General features: G+C 35.6%; 2 protein-coding genes and 1 pseudogene across 3 annotated transcripts; 1 reads left to right on the top strand and 2 right to left on the bottom strand.

Annotated features, from left to right (window-relative positions):
- Positions 1 to 261: 261 nt before the first annotated feature.
- LOC112743552 (uncharacterized) lies at positions 262 to 2,268 on the top strand. Its single transcript, XM_025792809.2, has 2 exons — positions 262 to 971; positions 1,779 to 2,268. The coding sequence occupies exons 1-2, from the start codon at positions 786 to 788 to the stop codon at positions 2,175 to 2,177; spliced, it is 585 nt and encodes a 194-aa protein (XP_025648594.1). The 5' UTR covers positions 262 to 785; the 3' UTR covers positions 2,178 to 2,268.
- Positions 2,269 to 3,079: 811 nt separating this feature from the next.
- On the bottom strand, positions 3,080 to 9,741 carry LOC112743551 (uncharacterized). Of its 2 annotated transcripts, none has more exons than XM_025792807.3 (11): positions 9,311 to 9,741; positions 7,675 to 7,852; positions 7,372 to 7,480; positions 7,138 to 7,240; positions 6,638 to 6,781; positions 6,021 to 6,079; positions 5,754 to 5,821; positions 5,614 to 5,665; positions 4,996 to 5,169; positions 4,237 to 4,836; positions 3,080 to 3,704 (listed from the first exon to the last, which is right to left on the bottom strand). In XM_025792807.3, exons 2-11 carry the CDS (start codon positions 7,680 to 7,682, stop codon positions 3,489 to 3,491), a joined length of 1,533 nt encoding a protein of 510 aa, XP_025648592.1. In that variant the 5' UTR covers positions 7,683 to 7,852; positions 9,311 to 9,741; the 3' UTR covers positions 3,080 to 3,488. The 2 variants fall into 2 exon arrangements, with proteins under 2 accessions (XP_025648592.1, XP_025648593.1); XM_025792808.3 differs by having other exon boundaries at positions 7,675 to 7,787; positions 9,311 to 9,727.
- A 2,675-nt stretch (positions 9,742 to 12,416) lies between these two features.
- On the bottom strand, positions 12,417 to 13,249 carry LOC112742800 (uncharacterized; annotated as a pseudogene).
- Positions 13,250 to 19,880: the final 6,631 nt, after the last annotated feature.

Genomic DNA, 19,880 nt, shown 5'->3' with positions numbered 1-19,880 from the left:
AAACCAATTACATTACATTATATTTAATCTCCAATTAATTAGCTTACTGTTACTTCTAATCTATTTGATTAGAAACCTCGATTCCCGCACCCCTACTGAATTGTGGGACCCTCTGCTGCACCAGCTGCCTTCGACTGCAACACCTGCAGAAGCAATGAATGTTTTAACGGGACACGTGTTCCCACTACGTTGAGACATGCAAGATCCACACCTATTGAAAAATCTTTCTTTTAGCACAGTAACAGCTCCCCTCATTTTATTACGTTTTAAACTAGCAATTGGATAAAGGGACCTCTTTATCATGCCTTTAAAGATGTGAGAGATGATTTTGTATTTTTTTTTAATGTAAAAGATGAATTTATCTTTACAAAAAAAATTAAGGATCTATTTATTTTTTATTCTCATTTTTCAAAGAAATATTTTTCTAAAAATAAAATTAGAAATTATTTCATTTTAAAAACAAATAATGTTAATAGTTTCAATAATATTTAATCTTTTAATATAAATTATTTTTTATAAGATTCAAATAGTTAATTTAAGTTCCCATAATCTTTATAATTGTTATATATAAAATTTGAAAAAAAAAAAAACAATTAAAGATAATGTGGTAAAATGTCCTCTGCAGTTTGCACTCTGTGCATTGCGTCTCCGTCCAGTTGCTGTGTCAAACACTCAATTCTCAAATCCACTGTCATATCACACTCACCTCATCGGAGTCATTAGAAGCTCATAAGTGCTCCCAACTTCATCTTCATATTTCTCGTTGAGCATTCCAATCAACACGGATGACGCTTCAACTTGCATTGCCGCCGTCACAGCTGCCCAGGCCCTACAGCTGTCCGCCGCTCCTCCGCCTCTCTTCTACCACTCCCACTGGCCGCTGGTGGTCAGCGGTTGGTGATTCTCCTCCTCGTTCGTTGTCCTTCTCCTCCATCCCGCCAAGTCTCCATCTTCACACTCATCTCTCCGAGGTTAGCTTCTTTCTTTCTACTTGATTAGTCTTGCACTTACGAAATCATTCTTTTCTATGTTAATTATCAAATAAGAATTACCTTTCAGTCTTAATAGTAGCATAGAGTAGGTTCATATTAAAATCAGTTTGGTTCCTCTAAGTTTAGGGTTCACCCTCTCATGAACTTGAAGCCTAAGGCTCACATAACCTGTTCTTTACTGTGATCTTTTGAACTTCTGAGTTCTGATTGGGGTTCTAAATTGTAAAAAAATCGAGCATTTTGAGATGAAAACCGTATATGATACTGTTCCACTTCTCAATTTTTTAAAGAGAAACCCCAATTTAGTTGCTAACAGTTTTCAGCTGGACAATTGTCCTAGTCATGCAATTTGCGGTACGAAAGCCCTAGGGGTATGAACATTACAAATTCACCTTTCATTATTGCCTTTCCAAACAAGTTTCTCCCTTACCATTGGAAAAAGAATTTAATTTTGATGCATTATTGTAAAGCCATGTCAGAAAAGGTAACTATCTATATGAATGGTTATCCAAAAGAATGGATATAATAGACGTGTAAAATATTTTACATTATCCGTAGTGCATCAAAATTAAACTTCAAAAAAAGGTGAAAATGTTAGTCCTCCTTGTGTATGTACAGCTTTTGTCGAAGATTTGTATGCTTAGGAATTTCAAGTATAATAAAAATATAGTGACGAGATTGTTTAACATCGAATTGTCAGGGGCCAAATCAGGGTGTTTGTAATTTCAATTCTTTCTCTCTCTCCATGCTCAGTCTACTCTTTGTATCAACATCTGCATTTTGTAGGGGTGCTCTTTCATCCAAGCTGCTTGGACCCGAAGATCTCGAAGTGAAGCTGCAAAGAAACCTAACAGGAAATCATGGAAGCAGAGGACAGATATGTACATGAGACCGTTCTTACTAAACGTTTTCTTTTCAAAAAGATTCATTCACGCTAAGGTGATGCACCGAGGGACAAGCAAAGTGATCTCTGTCGCTACCACAAACGCCAAGGATCTTCGAAACTCTCTCCCCTCCCTGACAGATCACAATGCTTGTAGAGTCGTTGGAAGGCTTATTGCCGAGCGATCAAAGGAGGCTGATGTGTATGCATTGGCTTATGAACCAAGAAACAATGAAAGGATTGAAGGTAAACTGGGTATTGTTATCGATACCATTAAAGAAAATGGAGTAATTTTTGTTTGAGTTCATTCCCTATCAATATATATATTGGTCAGAACTTCAGATGTAGCCACCTTAAATGAATATTCTAATTTACAAAAGACCATGCTGTGTATATTGTTTCCTTAGCTAGTTGAATTACTAGTGTTATTTCTCTGAGTTCTGCTGACGAGTGTTTTCGAAACACTTAGATTTTACAAATAGTTTGTAGTCACTAGTCTCAAGCCATTGACTTCTAGAATGGAAGGCTGGGTGTTTGCTTATTTACATTTGTCTCAAACTTTAGGAGACGATAGGAATGAAGGTTGGGGACAGAAACAAGAGGCTTCAAGGGGAAATGCCCATTGCTGGTAGCATTTCATAATTTTATTGGCATCATGTCTTTTAGAATGATGAATATTAACACAGATATATTAGGTGTGATTCTTCATTCTTGTGCAGATTTACATAGGAGTGCTTGTGGTATGGTTTGAATTAGTTTTAACTTTTAAAGGAAAAATCAATCCAATTAGAAGTATATACATTGTTGTGGTTTGAATTGGACCGGTTTGATTTTATTTTTAAGTGCAATCTAATCCCATCCTATTGCTATTTGGATTATCAGTTTCTTCCTTTCTTCTAAAGAAATAAAATTTTACGATTTTATTATTAGAAAATATAAGTAATTTTAAGTTAATAAAATATATATCATTTTACATTCACAAAATGTTTACTATATAATAATAATAAGATAGACACATTTCATAAAAATTACAAAATCAAAAGTAATTAATTTTTTACGTTACTACTTTACCATTTTTCTCACTTTAAATTAAAGGATCTAAATTCAATAGAATTAAAAACACTTTCATCAACACAAAAAAAAGACTTGAAATTAATACATCAGCAAGAGATTAGGTTTTCAATATTAGTACAAAATAATTCAATTAATCAAAATCGTTTTTAACATACCTCATCCCCATTAAAAAAAATCATAGTGAAGTTCATAATTATGGGTCAAATATTTTCAGAATGCTTTGAATTTATCATCAAACATCAAAGTCATTCTCTATCTACTTATTACATCAAAATTTCCATCATGCAAACAACTTCTGGTGCTATTTACACACAACGGCCACAGTTTCAGTGAAGGATCAACACACAACAATTTAACAGGCCATGACTCATGTTTCATACACAATCCCCCATTTAAGGGAAACAAAAGAAAAAAAAAAAGCAAAAAGCTAGTGTTTAAACCTTCATGTAAAACTTATTTTGATGCCAGTATCAGTAAAACAAACAAGCAAGATTTTCATCTGCCAGTTGAAGCCAGCAAATAACTTGGCCGAAGCGACATTACAAGAAGACGGGGAAGTTTTGCTCTCCGGAAGCATAAGAAATTATACTTCTTTTCAGCGGTGGTATATAGTTTGCGCCATGGAAGGCGGCAGCTCGAAGTATATTAAAAGGTCCGAAATCAACTGAGTAAGCTTTCTGGAAGCTTTCAAGGATCGCCATCATGGAAATATTTGCTGGTTTCCTCTCCGCTTCATACTTCTTTAGCAAATTCACCTGCACAGCAAGCATGCAGAAAGAAGAAAGAATCATACTAGTTACATGCCATTCCATTCCATATCCCTGGCAAAGTCCCACACAAGGGTGTAAAGGCGCCAGAAAGCAATCCCAACTTCAAAATTTATATAGCAAGGCGCGTTTGGTTTACGTTTTCATTTTCTGTTTTGATTTCCAGTGTTTTCTGTTTTTATAATTTTGTGAAGGAAACAGCAAGTGAAAACAGAAAATAGGATTTGTTGTTTTCACTCTTTTCTCTTTTAACTTCACAAAATCCAGAAAAATAAAAAAAAAAATATTGAAAATAAAATCAGAAAATGAAAATGCAAAGCAAGCGCACCCTTGATCCTTGATCTCTCCAATGACACTACTTTAGGAAGATACCTCATCCTCCAACCTTCAAACTCTTTCAAATTAAATCAGAACATACATATTACAAGGGATGCTGAGTTCACAAAGAGTGACAAATAGAATATGTAAGTATCTAACTTCACATATATGTATCGATAAGCTCATTGTAAACAATAAATACCTCTCCGATGTCAGTGCCTAAAGCAATGCCCTCTGCAATAATTCTTGAAAGAGAATATGCATCTCCGAAACCCAAATTGACTCCTTGACCAGCAAGAGGATGGACAGTGTGGGCTGCATCTCCAATAAGAACAACACGTTTCGAAGCATAGGAGTTGGCATGGCGTAAAGACAAAGGAAACACCATCCTATCAGAGGCTAACTTGGTTATTTTTGGTGGAACTTCAAAGGATTCATTGGCTGATACTGTTGTATCCATTTGAAACCAAGAGAACACATCTCGGGTTCCAGATAAGCTTGAAGTAGGATGAGGACCATATCCATAATCTAAAGCGGAATTCACATCCTTCAAAAATTCTTCCTCAGTAATTGATTTGCGCTGGTTTGATTCTGTTGGGCTCATGGTCCAAACAATATTGCTGAACTTATCACCGATGGGTAAAAGTGCAATTGGTCCTGTAGGTAGAAACCGCTGCCATGCACATCGATTTTCAGAAGGATGCTCTACTGTGCAGATGATTGCATTCTGAGAATAGTTCCATCCAGTTGTTTTGAATCCTGCCAATTCTCTAACACGTGATTTTCCTCCGTCGGCCCCAACCTTCAAGACAATCATGTTTAATCAGATATCAATTGTTGCATATAAAATTGCAATAATCAGATAGCTTCTAACTGGTTACCAGAATGTAAATTACCATTGTTTTGCCAACTATTTATCACAATGCAATTATAACAAATTCATAATCAAAAGTTTAATTACCACCAACTTTGCATATATGCTATTGCCATCACTAAGTTGCAGCCTTGCACATTGACCTTGAGCAGATGATGATTCTCTGCTGCTCATATTCTCCCTCACTACAGACATGCTGCTTCGGTTCAAAGTCATTGAATTTAACCTCAATGGATATATTGTTCTCTTGAAATCAGAATCCTGCCAAAAATTAGTAGTTTGCAATACAATTAAGTATCATGCCTTAGAATAACAAAGTTTTCTACTGACATAAGGAATAATCTTGACAGAAGAACCTTGGAAGCAGAAAAAACATAGCTAGCTAGATTTAGTGATTTAGTTGTGATGGATCTGAACCTACACGTAAATTGATGACTTAGACTTACAAGAAATTTCTGAGCATCCAAAGATATCATACAAAACCTCTCTTCATTTTTATACCAGTGTTGATGGCAATTTGGATAATTTATAACATCTAACGAGAAAGAAGATTAAAGAAGAGGAGGATTAAAAATCCTCCTAATAGCTTCCAACTGTGAACAATGTAAAGAATTTCCAACAGAAAACACAGTTCATGCAGTTAAAATGCAAAAAATATACTATAGATCACAAAATGAAATAAAATAAAATATTCTGATATTCTACCTGTATGCATGACAATAAGGCACTATGGAGAACTTTATTCTCTGCTACACACCTGAATGATCAAGTTTAAGGTATTAATAATATGATAGCTGTTCTCAAAAAGAGGCTCTCTTCAATGTCACATATGTTCACACTTTTACCCAAGAAAGTCTTTATTTACATCTCTCGCATTGTATCTAGCATACCCCAGCCCAGTATAATCCCAGACCTGCCAAAGGATACAAAATAATCTATGAAATTTTGAACAATTCAAACAAAAATAACATCCTTATGGTTATAATGCCTTGAGTTTAGCAACAAAAAAGGAACTTGGCAAGTGAAACTAGGAGCTTGGAAAAATGAACAAACTATCAAAGGACAACTGATATATAAGTGCACAAATTCCAAGCACCAGCATCTGGGAATACCTGCATTTTGTCAAAATATGCATGTCTATTTTGCTCAACATATTTCCAAGCACCAGCATCTGGGAAAATAGATCAACTAATAAGGGTCATTATCTACATAAACAATATGTTTCCTCTTTTTGTAACATTCTTGAAAATAAGTTTACAGTATGTTGGAATCTCTGTTTTATCTCAAACAATGGTGTAGACAAACTTCTGTTCAAATCATAGTTTAAAAGTTTCCAAATAGGAAACAAAACATGGTATTAGAGTCCTGGGAGTGATTCTATTCTGTTAGCAGTTATTGGCTCAATTTTTAAAAAGCAATGGTGCCTATTTTCACATAAACCAGGAATAAGAGAATGGTTGACCACTTCTGTTTGTTCTACTCATGGCAGTTCCAAGGGAGATGCAATTTCAAGCACGTACAAATAGCTTAGCATCCATTCCGTAATCTTGAATTTCCCCCCCCCCCCTTTTTTTGCTCTTTTCTATACTTCTTATTCCCTCTTTAATATTTGTACTTCTCCCGTTTTCTCTTTTTTTTTGGGCATTTTATATCCATAAAAGAAAATTGATCATTTGAAATTGATAGCATACCACGGTAGTAGTGAAAAACAAACGTAAAAGCTGGATACCTTTCATAAAAGATATAGTTGCTGGAGTTACTGTACTGACTCTTGGATCAGGGGGATCTTCCTTCTTAATGCTCAAGCTACCACTGAGAGCAGGACTACTATCAATAATTGCAACACTCAACTGCTTAGTCATTGGCATACTTGCTGGAAGAACAACACATTTAGGAGAATAATTAGCCAAATTAGAAGTATAACTATTTGCCTTCAATTATATCCTGGTCTATTGTCATGAATAATCTCTCCCAAAGCTTTAAGCAACTGGAAAGACACACATGAATGTTTTACATCTAACGCATCCCCTTAACTTCTATTTTAGAAGAACGGAGACCATAAACTATTTCTTCTAAAATTTTTAAGCCACTTGATAGCAGCATATGGTTGATTCAATATCTATCAATTATTTTTTCCAGCTTCTTCAACCACAGCTCTTTTCCTATCAAAAATCAAAGAAAAGACAAAAGAAAAATGCGGAGGAAGAATAGTATTAGTGTATTAGCTACCCAAGAAAGATGCCAAAGCCATGCCAACCATGCCTCCTCCTACAATAGCAATATCATATTGTTGAATACTATTGCTTGTGGTGTTCTCCTTCTTCTCATTCTCCTACAAATTTTCAAACCACATCAATTGGGGAAATATAAAAACAAAGAATAACAAATAAAGTAAATATTCATAATCATAGATGGGATATAAACCAAGAGTTATTATTATTATTATTATTATTATCCACTTACATTGAGAATTTCAGCAACATTGGAACCAGGAACTTTGACAACCCCGGTACAAAGGGACTTGCTTGGAATTTTCAACGCAAAGAAATTTGAAACACTCTTCTTCACCAGTCTATTAACGCAGCAAACACATTCAATTAGACCCATAATAATTAGTAACATAGAAAGAGGGAGAAAATGGAAACACACTCTTTCTAACATACTTTAAAGTTCAAAGAAAAGTGAATAAATTTGAACCAAAAATGTGCAAGAAAGAAATGTAATTTATGCTACTGAAAGATGAGAAATGATGAAAAGCAACTTCACCTGTTCATCTTTGTGATCGTTTTCTTCAAAGTGGGAGGAAAAGAGAGAGCTTAGAGCCTAGAAATAAGAAAGCACCAAATGGTTCGTCGTGTCTGCTGCCTAACGTTGCCACGCTGCATCGCCCATTTATTTTGAGATCTTATTAAGGAGAAGATTTTTTATGTTGGTTCAGCAAGTACTACAAATTGAACCGAACCGAACCGTTCAAATTATCGGTACCCATAGATCCAACCATTTAATCAATGATATAATCAGAATAACTAAATTATAATTAAAATTAAACAATCTTAATTGCATAAAATAAATCCAAATTCCAAATAGAAATTTCAATTACCAAATATAAAAAACAAATAATAAAGCTAACATAAAATTATATTATGAATCGCAATCAATAAAATTCAACATGCCTTGCACAAAATTTAAAAAGCAAACCGAATTCGGGCAACAACGGGTCATCTATGTTATCAACAATTTAATCAAATTGATAAACAATCAGCAACAACAGCAGCGATACCATATTGATAGCAGCAGCAACATTAGCACTTAAATAATAAGTTAATAACACATTGGTCAATAATAAAAATGTAAACATAAGTAGCCAAAAAAACGGCAGAGGCAGGGCGGCAGAGCAGACCGGAGGATAGGAGGAGCCGGTGTAAGCAAAGAGAAAGGAGGTCGCGGCGGAGAAGAAGGACATGCAGAGAGGGTAGTAGGTGACTGGCTGAGTGGTGTGGTGAAGGAAAGTAGGGAACTGGAGGTTGGGAGAACTCGGGTTTCATTTTGTCAAGAGGAACATAGTTGTCAGAACTTAACTGATGCTCGAATCGGTTAAACTACTGGTTCAACTGGTTCATTGGTTGAACCGGTGACTCGATCCCACGTAAATAAAAAATATAAAATAGTCAAAAACTTAATATTAAAATTTGAATTAGTCAGCCTCAATAGTCACTTAATTTGCCAATGAGTAATAGCTCAAATGGCATAGTCTCCCCATACTCAATTAAGAGGTTGCGGGTTAGAGTCTCCTATCTTTGGTAAAAAAAAAAAATAGTCACTTAATTTAACAACAATCAAGTCTCAATTAGTCAGTACTACTACAATAGTATCTTAATTTTTTTTTTTTTTGGTGACTAAACACTACAATAGTATCTTAATTTAAAACACGAGTAACAATTCATGAATTATATCCAAGGAATAATTCAACAATTCAGAAATTCAGCAATGCAGAAATTCAGCAATTCATAAACTAATTCAAAACTGATTCAAAACCAATCCAAAACCAATTCAACTAATTCAGCAATTCAAAACTAATTCAACACTTCAATTCAACCACTGCCATATTTATTTCTAATCAGCTCATAAAACCTATCAACAATAAAATTCACAGCAATAACACAAGAAATTTCAGCAATTCTGCAAATTCAGAAATTCAGCAATTTATAAACTAATTCATAACTGATTCAAAACCATTCCAAAACCAATTCAACTAATTCAGCAATTCAAAACTAATTCAACATTTCAATTCAACCCTGCCATAATTATTTCTAATCAGCTCATAAACCAATCAACAATAAAATTCAGAGCAATACAAGAAATTTCACGGGAAAAAAAAACTGAAAAACAAGTAAATGCTCACGGCAGGGAAGAGAGTGGAGCAGCGGGGCAGTGGAGCACTCCAGGGAACAGCGCAAGGCTGCAGGAAGCTCAGCTCGAGACAGAGACCGAGACGCGAGCGAGACACAGGCAGCCGGAGGCGGAGACGCGAGATGCGAGCGGAGGAGAGCTAGTGGATCCGGCGTGAGGCGCGGCGACGGAGGTGAGCATGCGGTGGGGCCATGGCGGTGAACCGAGGTGACAGATACAGCTGGGGTTGGCTGCCGTTTTGGAAGGAGGGTTCAGCCATTCGGTTCTTCAAGAGGCCAGGAAGGACGACGTCACGAAGAATGGGGGAGAGTAGCAAGGTGAAACTGAAGCGTGAAGGAGACAAGGATGGGGGAGAGTCTCTGAACTCGAGACGGAGTAGGCGAGTACAGCTAGGGTTTCAACTTTCAATATGGGGCTGGGGTTATTTTTTTTTAATTTGAACCGGTCCGGGTTTTAAAAACCGAGCGGTTCTCCGATTTTCCACTAAACTGGCCGATTCAAATTGGTTTCGCCGGTTGTATCTTGTATGCATGACCCGGACCAATCTCATGGCCGATTCACCAGTTTTGTGGTTCGATGTTCCGTCCGATTTCAACAATTATGAGAGAAATGTCAGGCGAATCCGAATTTATTTTTCTGAAGGTTTAATTATTCTGTTGGTCAATTAAAAAGAAAAAAAGTATAGGAACCTAATTAAAAATTTCGTGAAACTATAAGAATCAACAGAATAATTAAACTTTTTTTTGACCCTCAATCAACCCACAATGTTTAAATGTGTGAGTTAAAATCAAAGTTCTGAAAATCGGACTGGTCATTAAACAGTTCTAATTACTAGTTTATTGGTTCAACTAGTTCAATTGTGATTCAACCGAAAAAATCGTTTAATAATAAACACTTTATTCTATAAAAATTCAATTAATAGAACAACTGGTTCTAATAACTTTTCTACTGCATTTTTTTCTTACAAAGCTCAAATTCTTTTTTTTTTTTACCTTTTCAATGGATTGTATATCTAAATGCCAGATTGAAATCCTTAATATTTAATTACAAAAACTTTTCCTAACAAACAGATGAGCGGAAATTGTTGTGTCGGTATAGAATTTCTCAATTGAAATCTCATTGCAAGTATAGTTCTAAACCAAAAAATAATTCCTTAATCGAAAATTTGTTTGTCACAAGAACAAACCCCAATAAAAATAAACTGAAATATTTAAACATCGGGTCGTCTCTCAAGGAATTGCAGGGAAGTATTCTTGTTATTGGCTATGGGTTGTATATTTTGGGGTTTTTGAATTAGAAACAAGAAATGTAAATTGCAAAAGAAATAAATTAACAACTATGAAAGCTCTTGGCAAGGTATGAGAACTAGAAGTCCTATCCTTGTTATCATCATCAATTGTTACAAGAATTGTTCATTGCTCCACTTAGTTAACCTCTAACTATGAAGGAAAGTCAAGTGGATATCAATTTGAGACCACAAGTCCTAGTCAAATCCTAAGGAAAGACTAGCTTTAGTGATATTCAAATCGACTAGCAACTTTCAATTATCAATCAACAAGAGAGTTTGATAACTCAAGCGTCACCAATTACTCAACTTAAGCCACGAGGAGAAAAATCTATTCTAACGTCCTTCCAAGCATTTTGTCAAACACTTGGAAGGCATAAAAAGAAGGTAAAATAAGATTGCAAGAAATGTAAATTTATAACTACCAATTGCAAGGAAGTTAACAACAACAAAGCAAATCAACAATAAAAGAAATCAAACATAAATTGCATTAAAGGAAAATAAAAGGAACAAGAGTGCATCAACAACAAAGTAAACAAATACAAAGAGTAAAATACTAAACTAGGAAAGCAAAGGTAAAGGAACAAGAAATTAGAAAGGAAAAGTAAATCAAAGCATGAATTAAACCTAGATCTAAAGAATTCGAATCTACTCCTAACCTAATTCTAGAGAGAAGAGAGAGCTTCTCTCTCTAGAAACTAACTAAAGCATGATCAAAAACTACACTATGTGCTCCCCCTCCCCCCTTGCTCAAGCTTGAATTCTGCATGTAATAGGCTCAGAAATGAGTTGGATTTAGGCATGGAAAACTCATAAATCACCCCCCAGCATTTTCACTTTAATGATGTCACGTGCGAGCTACGACGCGTACGCATGGGTCACGCGTACGCGTCGATTGGCATTTTAATTTCCACGCATACGCGTCATGTCACGCGTACGTGTCGCCATGCGACTTCATTTTCCATGCGTGCGCGTCGATGCATGCACTCCAAATCCTTGATTTTCCATGAGTTCTCCACTTTGCATGCTTTTCTCTTCACTCCTTTGATCCATTCCTAGCCTTTCCATCCTGAATTCACTAACAAACACATCAAGGCATCTAGTGGAATCAAAGGTGATTTAAAATTGGCAATTAAGGGCCTAAAATCATGTTTTTACACTTAAGCACAAATTAGGAGAAAATCATAAAACCATGCTATTTCATTGAATAAATGTGGAAAAATGTGATAAAATCCCCTAAATTAAGCACAAGATAAACCCTAAAAATGGGGTTTATCAACCTCCCCACACTTAAACCAAGCATGTCCTCATGCTAGAATCAAGAAAGAAACAAAGGGTATCAATATTTATTCAATGTAAACTAATTAAATGCAACCTATCTACATGCAATCTATCTAAATAAATGCAATTACTTGGTCAAAATAAATCAATTTCCAAGAGAACATATATAAGCATAGGGATAAAACAATCAAATCAAATCCACAATTGAATTAAGTTATTAAAGATTTTTACAAACTTGTAAGAAAATATGATCATAGGTGGAGACATGTAATTGAGCAATCGAACCCTCACCGGATGTGTATCCGCTCTAGTTGCTCAAGTGTTTGGGGTTGATTCACTCAATTTTCCCCTAATCATGATTTCAAAGATTTATTTTTCATCTAACAATCAACAATTATTTCAGAGTAAATAGCCGTTTCTAACCATGAAAGATTCGGATGCTGACAAAATTGACTATGAAAAATTAAAACTAAAATTATACCCATATAAGATAAGTTTTGTTTGACAAAAATGACCAATAATTAATTTTTTATTAATAATTCCATAAATATCCTCTCTTTTCCTCTTCCTTCCTCTTCTTCCTTTCATCACCATCTTTGTCCTCTTCCTCCTTACTATCATGCTTTTCATCAATTAAACTCAACCTGAATTTCTTCACATCTTCCACAGTAATGCTGCTAAACAACCCAACATCAACAACATCAAACACCATGTAATACCCACGTGACTTGAGAATTGAGATTCCCGGGATCATCATACAGCATAGCAAACCCAGACAGATAAGTCCCCATGCCGAATCCACCACCGCTGCGCCTTTTTAGAATCTTCGCCTCAGCCTCCCTCATCAACTGCCTCACGTTCCCATTTCCTGGGTCCCACAAGTACCCCAAGCTCGCGCTCAGATCCAATGATCCCATTTGGATGCAATCAATGCCATCAACAGCTGAAATCTCACCAACGTTCTTCACTCCCTCAACGGACTCAACCTGGCTCATAATCAACATCTCTTCTTGGTAACTACCAAGGTAACCTTCATCTATGTCGTAATCGGAAGCCTGGACGACGGAGTGAGCCGAGCCACGGATCCCGATGGGAAGGAACCGGCAGAACGACACGATGTCGATGGCGGATTCTGTGGAATCGATCATTAGAAACATGATCCCCTGTGGGCCTAAGTCAAGGGATTTCTTATCCCAAGTGGTGGAGCTCTCAGGAACACGAAGGATTGCGGCAGTGCCGGTGGCTGCGAAAGCGGGAGACAGGGGAGCACGTCGGAGATTCCGCCGTGGCTGTGCTCCATGTTGATGGCAACGAAGTCGTAGCCTACAAGTCGGCGATTTCGGCAAGCATTGGGAAGAAGGCAAAGAAGAAGAGATCATAGAGTGTGTCGTCATTTTGGAAGCGTGACCTGAGATTTTTGGGAAGACATGCGGCAGTTGTGTTTATGACAGAGAAAGATGAGATGGCAGAGGAGATATCGCCGATGTAGGATTTAGGAATACACGGAGTGTCGGGTTTGGTGGTGGTGAGGGTTTTGAGGGGTTTGGGTTTGAATGCAGAATATGAATATGAAGGGATGAAGATTGAATGAGGCTTTGGGTTTGGGAGAAGAGAGGAGAGGAATGCAGTGGTTGTTGGCAAGATGCAGATATTTGGGAAATGTGAGAATAGAGTAGATCTGGTGGAACAATGAATTTACAGTGGAGTTAGTAATGGTTATAGAAGGAAGTTGAAGAAGGAAGGGGAAAAAGGAGGGTATTTATGGAATTACAAACAAAAATTTAACTATTGGTTATTTTTGTCGTATAAAACTTATCTTGTATGGGTATAACTTTAGTTTTAATTTTTCATGGTCAGATTTGTCAGCATATGAATCTTTCATGGTCAGAAATGGCTATTTACTCATTATTTCATGCATGCATATAAATATCATGAGGTCTTTCCACAAGGTTGTAATGGGGCTAGGGTCAAGGTAGGGTTATATATATGGTTAAGTGGACTAGAATTTGAATATTTGATTAACCTAAATTTCCCACCTAACCTATATAACAACATATACAATTAAGTGCTAACCTAACTACCCATTCTTCACTTTTTCACATACTCATGCATTCTCTTTTTTTTTATCACACATATGCATTGATTCTTATTGAGCCTTACTTTGGGGCATTTTGTCCCCTTTTTATTTCTTTTTTTTTTCTTTTTCTTTTCTTTATATATATATATATATATATATATATATATATATATATATATATATATATATATATATATATATATATATATATTATCTTTCTTTTGTTTTTCTCTTTTTCTTTTTGATGTAATAATGTAAAAAGGTATCAATGCATATGGTCTAAACATTTGATACATGAGTATGTACCCAATTCCCAATATTTTCAACAACATACAAAAATACCCTTTTATCTCAATCAATGTCCCAAGTTTCCCCACACTTGAATGATACACACACTCACTAGCCTAAGCTAATTAAAGATCCAAATTAAGGACATTTATTGTTTTTCGCTTTAAGGCTTGTAATGTACTAAATTAAAGAACAAAGTGGTTTAATCGTAGGCTCAAAGTTAGCTAACAAAGGTTGATAAAAAGTAGGCTATTTGGGTAAGTGAGCTAAATAAAATAATGACCTCAATCATATAAATGCATGTATACACGGAATAATGGACATAAAGAATCAAACAAATCAAAGATTACAATCATAGAAAGAGAATAATGCACACAAGAAGGAAAATAAGTGGTTATAAGATGTAACCACGCAATTAGGCTCAAATCTCACATGCTTGTATTCTTAGCTCAAAAACATGATCCACAATGTATAGTTCATGCAAGTTCAATGAAAAGTTTTTACTCAAATCAATTGGGATGTCCTATAGATAAAATCCTTGGAAAATATCATGATTTTTACTAAGTTTAATATATACATATATTTGCAACTAAAAATCCTAAAAGACCTAAAAAATGAAATGCAATGCAAAAGTGTTGGGATTAGAAACTTGTCACCCAAAAATGCCGACTGGTCAGACGACCTCCCCACACTTAAAAGTTTGCACCGTCCTCGGTGCATTCAAAGATGAGCAAAGGGGTCCGGCGACTCTCCGAGTTGCTACCTTCAACTGGTAGGTCAATCGGTTGCTGCATGTTCTTTTTACCGCTTCCATACATACAACAAAACATCCTGAAAATAGAAAACAGGATAAGAAGATAAGTAAATGCAAGAGCAAGGAAGCCCAAATTATTGGAATGAGGTAAATCACTAGAATGGAGTGAGTGAATCAGTGTGACATTGAAGAGAAGAGTGTGTGAGTTCTAAATTGCATGCGGGTTAGAACACATGCACACTAGCATAAGAAGCTTTGTCACAATTTACACGAAAAAAGCATGCACTTCACTCATTCTAGTGTGCTTGAAATACTTCAAAAGACTTGTAGGTTAAGATAACCAAACAAGTAGTGAAGAAGCATAAAAGCACTCAAGCAATTAATCAGGCAATTGTGAAATTGGATAATGCACGGACATTGGTTGATGTGTAAGTAACTTTAATGAACGAAATGGGATATGAACTTATACATCAATCAATGACACATTTTGACAAGAATAAAAACAAAAAAATCAAACAAAGAAGAAGAAGAAACACATAATGGTACAAAATTACTTAGAAGATAATGAACTTACATTCGTTCAACTAAAAAAAGAAAGAAATAAGGAAAAAAGAAGAACAAAAAAATGCAGCATTAGATGAAACATTTTTTTGTATTTGCAGCAAATTTGAGTGTAACACGAAAATATTTGGGTGTATTGTTTAAGAATTTTCTATATATATGTGCTTATAAGTATGTATAATTCAAAACTCTTCCTCTTCCTCCTCCTCATCTTCTGCTGCTTCTTCTTATTTCATATTCTCATCATTCTTCTTGGGAGGAAAAAATCAAACAAAGAAGAAAAAAAATACTTAAGTTGCAAAATCAATAGAAAGAGAAGGACGAAAAAAAATGCAGTAACAACAACAGTAATAAAAAAATGACAATGAAGATGAAACACGCGAAGAAAAATAAGGAGAAACGTAAAGAAGAAGGAGAAAAAGAGGAGGAACGCGAAGAAAAAACGACGGTTGTAGTTTTGATCGAGGAAGAAGAAGAAGCGTCTTTCATAATGGTGAGTGGACGCATTATAAAAACTGTTGAGTAGCGCGCGTATTAACCCGTTCGAATGGGTGAGCATCCTTTTGTGTTGGGTTTGGCCCAACTTATATAACTTGTAAGTCAAAAAGACTTATATATGTAATAGATCTATTTTTAAAATATTTGGCTGTTGCAGAACTAATTCCTTTGATATCTTGACATACAACTCGATATCTTTTTTAATTGGAATCTAGTTATTTGGAATATTTAGTTCTTATTGGCTTTTATTACTTGATTGGGAATAATTAACAAAATATTACAAAGTGAAATATATATATATATAATATTTGTAACGTTTTAGAATCTTAAAAAAATAGTATTTCTTTATTTAATATTTAGAGCTTATTTTTGAAAAAAAAATAACTTATTAGAATACTTTTGTTTTCCCATTTTAAAAAAATTTCAGATTCTTACATGAAAGTTACCTATCTTCTTGCACATATATAATTTGAAAACCTCGTATTTAGCAATCTTACAACATAATCATAATAAAATATTAAGACTCGGAAATATTGATACTATATTAGTTAAAACAAAAAAAGAAGTAAAAGATGGAAGTTTCGATTTTACATCTGAATGCATAAAAATTTTGAAAATCAACTTTAACTTTGATGTGATATTTTTTTAATATATAATTTATAATTATTTAAACTCAACAATATATTTTAGTTAAAAAAAAGTTTTCTTAACAGTATTTTAAGGGATAAGTATTATTTTGGTCCCTAACGTTGAGGGTCAGAATCGAAACCGTCCCCAACGCAATTTTTTATTTAGAATCATCCTTAACATTTTTTTTCGTATTAAAATCGTTCTTTTTAATAAAATTTTTTATTTTATTACTGAATTACCCTATCTTAATAAAAAATTATAAAATTAAAAAAAAAAAGAAAAGGACCCGATGGGGAGGGGAGAAAGGAAAGGGGAAAGGACGCACCGGAGGGAAGGGGAGGAGGAAAAGGGAAAGGGAGGGGGAAAGGGGGAAAGAGAAGGGGGGAGCCTCGGCGGCCGTCGTCATGAATCTCAGTGTCGTCGCCACCATGTTTGGGTCCTTCTTCACTACTGAGCACGAGCCAGCGAGAGAGGAGATCCGAGAAAGAGAGAGAGTACCGGTGGAGGAGAGGAGGCCGCTGCCATAGCCGCCGCCACCATCGCGACACTTGCATTGTCGCCGGTCCGCCCACAAGCCGCCGCCAGAACTGCGAACAGAGAAAGACTCCGTTCATGCATGCTTTTGCCGCCGTGGAGTGTGTCGCCGAGAAGGGGAGCCCGATGCGAGGAGGGCGGCACGCGAAGGAAAGAAAGAGAGGGATCAGAGGCTGAGCTGGCCAAATGTTCAGGTGCTACTCGTCGTAAGGACCTACTTAACTCTAGACTCAGATTTCATAAGAAAATGTTATTATAAGCCTTTATCAGTTTAATCATGAATAAACTATTATTCATGGATTAACGTTTAGTTGCTCGCAAGGTTAGTTTCTTTAAAGTCATAATGTAGGAAAACACAACGCAATGGAAAATAACATATATAAACATATATACAAATATACACATGAGTTAAGTTTAAGGATACGTGCCGTCTATCAAAAGCCGCATATCATACCAAGTTATATGTACAGATACAAAAGAAGAAGTCAGTCCCAACACTCACATGGGTTTCCTAAACTGGAATCGAACGACTAAGATGTCCTACCCCTCTAAAAGTACTACAAAAGCGAGGAAAAAGTAATACTATTGATCATTAAAAGGAGTAAAAAGTTAACTAGGTCAAGCTCCGGAATGGCCTTCAGCTAGCTAGAGTGAATACATATGACATGTCAGGGTCGAAACTGGGCAATGAACCGAAACCCGAAACTCAACGGACTCCTCTGCCGAACCCATCTGGGGAGGGGGAGAAAGAAAGAGAAGAAGGGTGAGAACCTAGAGTTCTCAGCTAAAAAGGGAACCTAGGGTCTTTGTCTCTAAGTTATCGCGAAGCAGAAAAAAGAACAAGCACAGAGACTCAAGGCACAAATATACATATAACAAGTAGATAGCATAGACAAACAGGAAAATAGTAGTGAATAATTCACAAGAAATGCATATGCGCAAACAAGATGATGCATGCATGTTCCTAGTGTAGGCCATGAGCTCATGCGTCGGTTGTCTACCGGCAACTCGACGTTACTCACAGTGAACTCTGAATATGGTCCCTTTATTGTGTCAATTAGACACCTTGGCATCACAGTTACCCGTGTCAATTAAGCCTCGTTATAATAACATTTCAATGTGTATCACAGTAAGGAACAGTGCTATCAGTTAGGCGAACATTTCCGCATTAGCAATCTCAGGCTATCAGTTAGGCGGGCACTTTCGCATTAGCAAATTGGCACAAGGCCCATTCAACATACATCATGCTATCAGTTAGGCGGACATTCCCGCATTAGCACTTTGGCGCAAAGGCCCATTCAAACAAACAGTTCTCATGAATCATTATCCATTCATGGTTTCATTTTCTTTCTTTTCATCATGACTCCACATCACCTTATAAATACGCATACCTTCACATCACCGTATTACTAAGCATACCTCCGCATCACCATGTTACTATGCATACCTCTGCATCACCTTTTAACTTGAAACCTTCCTAAGGAAACTTACATCCTTATTCATTTCCTAGGCTTGTTTAGTCTAAAACCTTCTTGACGACCAATTTTCTATTTAACAGTTAATGTAACAAACGAACTCAGATTCGGGAAAACTTTATGTCCACATGTTTGTATTGAACCCAAGTTTCTAAAGGTTTAGAGATCATATTTTTCTGGTCAGTTTGACACTATATATTGAAGAAAATCCGAGATTGCTATCCTTAGATTTTTGGGGCAGCACCTTGCTGTTTTGCTATGTAATTCTTATGTTGTGAATACTTATGCATGACCTATTTATCTTGGTAAGGTAACTCTAGAGATCCTAATCTTTAATTTAAGTTAAGTTTTGCTGAATTTGGATTAGAATTGAATTTTATACAAGTTTTAGAATTCTGCTACTGCATTTACAAAGATTCAGAAAAGAACAGACAGCAGCAGTGTTTTTATAAATTCCATAATAATTTCAATTCTAATATGTTGCTTCTAAATTTTTGTAAGATTACAATTAACACCCCTAAGTTTCAGAATCCACAAGTTTCAGGTTCATATCACTTCATTTGATTAATTAATTAGCAATTGGAAGTGGTGCCCTGTTTTCATAAATAAGTTCAGAGTTTCCAGCAAATAACCCATCTTCCAAGTGACTTATTTAAGTCTAAAAAATAGATATGGATATGAAATTTGTACTCACTTAAAATAGACTGATAGATCTTTAAAACCCTTTTAGAAGAAACTCAAAAGTTTGTTTAAATAAAAAGTTATAGCATCTGGAAGTTGGTACTGTAGAACCAGGAAACCAGAAAATTTTGCAACAACCACTAAACTTTAAAAATTCATATCTTCCAAACCATTCGGCCAAATTTCCTGAAATTTTTATGGAGTAATCTTGACTTATAGAAATTTGTTAAAAAATGGGTTGGTTCAAAAATCATGTCCAGATTATTCCCAGTTTTCGTTTTAAGTTTCTGTCCAAACAGTTTAGAAATTTCTACAGCAAGACTTCTCAATTTCACTAACCAAATTTAGTCCTCTAGGTTTTCAACTTATACTAATATACAATTCTTCTTATTCATCATCATATCTACTTAAATTATATCCTAACCCTACCGCGAAACCTCAGTTTCATGTACCTATTAGAAATCACCATGGTTTATATCATACAAGCACACTTTAAAG

The sequence above is a fragment of the Arachis hypogaea genome, chromosome 14, assembly GCF_003086295.3.
Source record: "Arachis hypogaea cultivar Tifrunner chromosome 14, arahy.Tifrunner.gnm2.J5K5, whole genome shotgun sequence".
Classification (NCBI taxonomy): domain Eukaryota; kingdom Viridiplantae; phylum Streptophyta; class Magnoliopsida; order Fabales; family Fabaceae; genus Arachis; species Arachis hypogaea.
The sequence above is the reverse complement of the archived record's forward strand: the minus strand, read 5'-3'. Positions and strand labels throughout refer to the sequence as shown.

Coding starts and splice junctions, on each gene's coding strand:
- LOC112743552 (XM_025792809.2), top strand. CDS start 786: ATGACGCTTCAACTTGCATTGCCGCCGTCACAGCTGCCCAGGCCCTAC. Junction 972..1,778: donor TTCACACTCATCTCTCCGAG/GTTAGCTTCTTT, acceptor TGCATTTTGTAG/GGGTGCTCTTTCATCCAAGC.
- LOC112743551 (XM_025792807.3), bottom strand. Junction 4,837..4,995: donor GCATATATGCAAAGTTGGTG/GTAATTAAACTT, acceptor ATTGTCTTGAAG/GTTGGGGCCGACGGAGGAAA. Junction 3,705..4,236: donor TAGGCACTGACATCGGAGAG/GTATTTATTGTT, acceptor CTTGCTGTGCAG/GTGAATTTGCTAAAGAAGTA.